The sequence below is a fragment of the Eimeria acervulina genome, genomic scaffold (assembly GCF_000499425.1).
Source record: "Eimeria acervulina Houghton genomic scaffold, Eah_scaff1091, whole genome shotgun sequence".
Classification (NCBI taxonomy): Eukaryota; Apicomplexa; class Conoidasida; order Eucoccidiorida; family Eimeriidae; genus Eimeria; species Eimeria acervulina.
In genome coordinates, this window is record NW_013549430.1 from 1 (window position 1) to 6,164 (window position 6,164).

The 6,164-nt window shown below is 51.1% G+C and overlaps 1 protein-coding gene across 1 annotated transcript; it reads left to right on the top strand.

Moving 5' to 3' along the window:
• On the top strand, positions 1-5,284 carry EAH_00055330 (hypothetical protein; the record flags this gene model as incomplete). The annotated part of the gene is made up of 6 exons (XM_013393884.1): positions 1-63; positions 205-643; positions 865-1,177; positions 1,644-2,051; positions 2,290-4,760; positions 5,180-5,284. Coding segments are annotated over 6 exons (3,799 nt in total), but the record flags the coding sequence as incomplete, so codon positions are not given.
• Between the last annotated feature and the right edge of the window lie 880 nt (positions 5,285-6,164).

Below are 6,164 nucleotides of genomic sequence, written 5' to 3' on the forward strand. Positions count from 1 at the left end.
GGCGGCGCTGCAGCTTCACCTCGCAGCAGCAGTAACCGGATATGTGATGGATATACAGCTCAGGTGCCCAGGGTTTAGGGTTTAGGGTTTAGGGTTTAGGGTTTCGGCAGAAGGCTTGCATTTTCGCAGGTGTAGTGTAGTGTTCAAAGGTTGAGGGATTAGGGTTTAGGGTTTAGGGTTTAGGGTTTGTGGGGTTGTATGCAGGCCTGCTAAGAGCTCTCTGTACATGTCCCGCGTTCTGTGGCTGTTGTCTTACGATGGAGACACTCGCCCGCCTTGTCCTTCAACGGCAGCGGCAGCAGCAGCAGCAGCTGCTGCTGCTGCTGCTACAACAGCTCCTGTTGATCCAGCAGCAGCCGTGGCAGCTGCTGCTGCTGGAGCTCCTGTTGATGCTGCTGCTGGGCTATCCTCTGCTGCTGCTGCGAGCGACACGACACCTTCGCCCGGCGCAGCAGCAGCGGGAACAGCAGCAGCCGCGGGGCCTTCTGCTGCAGCAGGGGCCCCAGCAGCAGCAGCAGCAGCAGCAGCAAGCAAAGAGTCTTCGCTGTGCCTCCGAGTGTTCAGACAGCTCATGGGGAAGTGCACGCAGCCTCAGCAGCTGCTGCCGTGGCTGCCGCAAATGTTGACTGGGCTCGACAGACCCGTAAGCAACCTGTGCTGCTGCTGCTTCTGCTGCTCTTGCTGCTGCTGCTGCTGCTGCTGCCGCAGCAGCAGTAGAGCAGGTTTGTTGGGCGAGCCATATTTTTCTTGCAGCTGATGCTGCTTGTTCTGCTGCTGCTGCAGTGGATCAGGGGTGTTGTGGGAGGACTATATTGCTGTTGCTGCAGCTTTTTTTGCATGTCTTGCTGCTGCTGCTGCATTCAGGAAGCACCGGAGCTGGAGCGGCTGCTGTACGCGCTGCTGCTGCAGGCGCCGCAGCAGCTGTACTTCGACATTAGGACGACATATCTAGAGAAGAGGGAACAGTATGCGCAGCAGCAGCTGCTGCAGACGTTGAAACCGCAGCAGCAGCAGCAGCAGCAGCAGCAGGCCCAGCAGCAGCAGCAGCAGGCGCAGCAGCAGCAGCAGCAGCAGCAGCTGCCGCCGCAGCAGCAAAGCCTGACACTCCTCTCCTGGTTGATGACGGTCTTTAGGGCCTCCTTCACTCCGCAGTGCATAGCCCTCGATCATCTTGCAGGTGCGGCAAAGGGTTTGGGGTTTAGGGTTTGGGGGGTTTCTACTAGGGTTATAATTAGGCCTGGTGTTTAGGGTTTAGGGTTTAGGGTTTAGGGTTTAGGGTTTCGAAGGACACTGTAGAGAGCAGCGCTTTGCCAAGGGGATTCATTTTTGCTAAGCCCTAATCAGAGTAATTTAGTGTTAAGGGTTTAGGGTTTCCAGAGTAAGGCTTTTTCGTCTTAGAGGTTAGGGTTTGCTCTTTAGGGTTTAGGGTTTAACATTTAGAGTTTAGGGTTCCAGGTTAAGTGTCTACGCTTTAGAGTTTGAGGTCTAGGGTTTAGGGTTTAGGGTTTAGGGTTTTTTTTTAGGGTTTAGGTTTTGGGGAGTTTTTTAGAGTTTAGGGCTTTTTAAGAGTTTAGGGTTTTTTTAGGGTTTAGGGTTTAGGGTTTAGGGTTTAGGGTTTAGGGTTTGTGTGTGTTGTGTGTCAGAGGAGTTGGTGGCGCATGCGAAGCCTTCGACTGTAGACGAAATAGTTTGTGCTGTACGCACGCTGCTGCAGCAATGCTTAGAGGTCCCGCATGGCAGCAACACGCTTCCTGCAGTTGCTGCTCAGTTTTTGCGAGTGAATATTGTTTCTCGATTCAAGAGCCGCTACGGTACAGAGCCTCCGCCTGCTGCTGCTGGTGCTGCTGCTGCTGGCAGCAAAAACAGGAAGGGCGCCAGCAGCCGCAGCGGTTGCTGCTGCGGTGGTGCAGCAGCAGAGTCTACTCGTCGAGTAATGCGCAGTTTGTGGCCTCTATTTAAAGAAGATTTTGAATTTGCTACATCTCCTGACCCAACTCCCAGCAGCAGCAGCAGCAACAGCAGCAGCAGCAGCAGCAGCAGCAGTGGTGGTGGTGTGGGTCTATGCGAGGTTATTGCGAAATTAAAGAATTTAAAGTTTAGGGTTTCAGCTTAAGTGTCTACGGTTTAGAGTGTCTAAGGTTTAGGGTTTAGGGTTTAGGGTTTTTTTTAGGGTTTAGGTTTTGGGGAGTTTTTTAGAGTTTAGGGTTTTTTAAGAGTTTAGGGTTTTTTAGGGTTTAGGGTTTAGGGTTTAGGGTTTAGGGTTTAGGGTTTGTGTGTGTTGTGTGTCAGAGGAGTTGGTGGCGCATGCGAAGCCTTCGACTGTAGACGAAATAGTTTGTGCTGTACGCACGCTGCTGCAGCAATGCTTAGAGGTCCCGCATGGCAGCAACACGCTTCCTGCAGTTGCTGCTCAGTTTTTGCGAGTGAATATTGTTTCTCGATTCAAGAGCCGCTACGGTACAGAGCCTCCGCCTGCTGCTGCTGGTGCTGCTGCTGCTGGCAGCAAAAACAGGAAGGGCGCCAGCAGCCGCAGCGGTTGCTGCTGCGGTGGTGCAGCAGCAGAGTCTACTCGTCGAGTAATGCGCAGTTTGTGGCCTCTATTTAAAGAAGATTTTGAATTTGCTACATCTCCTGACCCAACTCCCAGCAGCAGCAGCAGCAACAGCAGCAGCAGCAGCAGCAGCAGCAGTGGTGGTGGTGTGGGTCTATGCGAGGTTATTGCGAAATTAAAGAGATGGAAGGACTACTTAACATGTAGAGCGCAGTGCTACGAGCAGCAGACTCCTCTTGAAGACGTAGGAGCTTCATTAAGAGATGTGTTTATGCGAGTTAGCGTTGAGATTGAAGTTCCTGGGCTGCGTTTGCTGCAGCTCGGGGAGTGCAGCGGGGGTTTGCTGCACGGGGGGCAGCAGCAGAGGCCTGCGGTGTACATACAGCAGTTTGGTGCAGCATATTCGTCTGTTACAAGATCTCATTATACACTCAAAAGAATTCAATTCATCGGTTCAAATGGCTGCAGCTATTGCTTCCTTGTGCAGCCTTATACAACAGCGCATCAAAGAACAGAGCAGCGGCTGCTGTGCTTGCTGCTGCAGCTGAATCGCTTGCTGCTGCGTCATAACCCATCTAGGCGTAGGGGTCTGGCCTTCCCTCTATCTGCGCAGGTGTCTATACACCCCAGATGTAGGCTTTTAGAAGATATGCCTTCATGCATTACGCTGCAGCAAATTCTTAATGAAGCTTCTCGCGCTGCAGCAGAACCTATGAAGCAAGACCCGGACCTCCCCGTGCTGCTTCATAGAAAAATGATGGCTCACGAAATCAGCAGCAAAATGCTGCAGCACGCGCTGCACATGCTGCAGCACGACAGCAGCAACAACAGCAACGCCGCACTCAACAACGCACACCAGCAGCAGCAGCAGCAGCAACAACAGCAACAGCAACAGCAGCAACACAGCACGCCACTTCAAAACCCCAGCAGCAATAACGCCAACAGCAACAGCAGCAGCAGCAGCAGCAATGTGCGGCGCCTGCCGCAGCAATTGCTGCAGATATTTACTACTCCGGGCTTCTGCCAGGATGAAGAACAGCAGCAAATCCTTGATCGTATCCTGGAGCTGCAGCCCCTCGATTCTGCTGCTGCTGATACTCCTGCTGCTGCAGCTTCGGGCGCTGCTGCTGCAGCATCCGAAACATCTGCTGCGGCTTCAGAGAGCAGCGTCGCTGCAGCACCAGCAGCAGTTGGTACCGCAACAGGAGCAGGAGGAGAAGCTTTCCCCAGCAGCAGCAGCAGCGAGACGGGCAGCAGCAGCAGCAGCAGCAATAGCAGCAGCAACAACAATAACATGAAGGATTCAAGTTCCTCCACAGCACCTTCCACGGCGGAGCAGGATCCTTATCAGCGGCAGCAGCAGCAGCAGCAACAGCAGCAGCAGCAGCAGCATTTGTTGCTGCAGCAGGAGCAGGAGCAGCGTTGGGTGTCTGAATTTCAAAGAAGCTGTCATCTCGAGGCAGCTCAATCTGTTTATAATTCTTTGTGCGAGTTGGTCTCTGATTGCGTGCTTAGGGTGTACGTACACCGCAGAGTGCGTACAGCTGAGGAGTTATTTGTATTTAAGCGTCAGTTTACGCAAAGCCACGCTCTTTACTGTATTCTTAATTATATCTTTTCAATGACAGATATAACTCCAGCAAAAATACTCGTTGATATAGAGACAGGACAAGTGCAGCAAGGAGAGCTAAAGGCTTGCTATTGTTCGTCTTCATTTCTTTTGAGTGCAACAGAAAGGCTGCCCTTCAGATTAACAAGAAATATTGAAGTTCTTATTGATGTATTTGGAAGGACAGGGCTGCTACCCGGGTGTATGTACACCTTAGTTTGCTGCCTTCAACGATACTCCAGCCATTTCTCAAATGCTGCAGCACTTCTCGTCAGAGATGATGTGACATTCTTCTATAGACAAAAACAGCAGCAGCAGCAGCATATACTCCTCCAGCAACAGCAGCAGCAGCAGCAACAGCAGCAGCAGCAACAGCAACAGCAGGATGATCCCAACAGCCAACACCAGCAACCCGCAGGTTCCGTCTCACCGCAGCAGCAGCAGCAGCAGCAGCAGCAACCTGCTCTCAGCAGCAGCAGCAGCAGCAGCATTGCTGAGGAAACAGCTGCAATTCGCCGCGTTGTGGATATTAACATCAGTCGTATTTCTGAAACCCTCAAAAGACTGCAGGGAACGCCGCAGCCTGCAGCTGAACCAAAAGTAAGCTTAGGGTTTAGGGTTTAGGGTTTAGGGTTTAGGGTTTAGGGTTTGTTATTATACTAATTGTAAATGTTATATTTTCTGTCTCTTCTTTATTTCTTTTTGTTTATTCTTGTAACCCTCAAAAGACTGCAGGGAACGCCGCAGCCTGCAGCTGAACCAAAAGTAAGCTTAGGGTTTAGGGTTTAGGGTTTAGGGTTTAGGGTTTGTTATTATACTAATTGTAAATGTTATATTTTCTGTCTCTTCTTTATTTCTTTTTGTTTATTCTTGTAGATGTACGTTATTATTTTATTTATATTTCTTTGTTTTCTTTGTTTGTTCTCGTTGGTATGTTTATGCATTTGGTTTTTATTTATTATTTATATTTATTTATTTATTTATTTATTTTTCTCTTTGTTTATGTTCTGCTGCTGCAGCCTGAGCAGCTGCCTATTGACTCGCAGGTCGCTCTTCTCCTCCGCATTGCTACACGCAAAGACATCTTGGCTACTGCTAAGCCCACATGGCAGGCTTGGTATTAATAGCTAGCTAGCTAGCTAGCTAGCTAGCTAGCTAGATGACTAGCTAGCTAGGGAGTTCAGCTCCGTTGCTGCCCCACCTGTAGCCAGCAAACCTTAGGAGCGGCTCCTCGCTGCAACAGCAGCAGCATGCGTCTGTTGTAACACCCAGCAGATTGTTGGGACCCTAGCGAAGCAACTAGCTAGCTAGCTAGCTAGCCAGTTGGTGGCTAGCTAGCTGACTAGCTAGCCAACTATACAGTTTGTTTGGGCTGAGATGAGGGCCCAGTACTGCCCCTCAAGCCCCAGGGAGAGTTGTTTGTAACCAACTCTTTTCAAGCGTATATACACCTCAGGAAGAGGGGGGTTAGCAGTAGCTAGCTAGCTAGCCAGATACCATACTTATTCTAGACTGGCAAGCATGCGAGCTATACAGCTAGCTAGGGAGCTACCTACCTAGCTAGCTAGCTAGCTAGCTAGCTAAAGAGACAGACAAGTCATCAACGTAAGCATTCACAACAGTATAACCTTGCGTTTGTAGATAAACAGATCAAAGCCGCGCAGCCAGCTACAGAGTCGCCGCCTGCACTTGGCCAGCCGCCACGCCAACTGGCTAGCTGGCTGGCTAGCTAGCTAGCTAGCTAGCTAGCCAGCATCTCGTGATGTTACTTCCAGAGGTCATTAGGGGAACCCACCTCGACGTGAGGAGGCTGACTGCCTCCTCCTGTAGCCCCGCTCGGTCGCTAGAGCGGCTCCTTCGCTAGCTAGCTAGCTAGCTTGCTGGCTAGCTAGCTAGCAAAAGGAAGCTGCTCTGGCGCGGCAGCTAGCTAGGAGGCCCTCCACATGCCTGAAGTGCTGAGATGCGGCTCCCCCGAGCCCCCATACGGCTAGCTAGCCAAGCAAA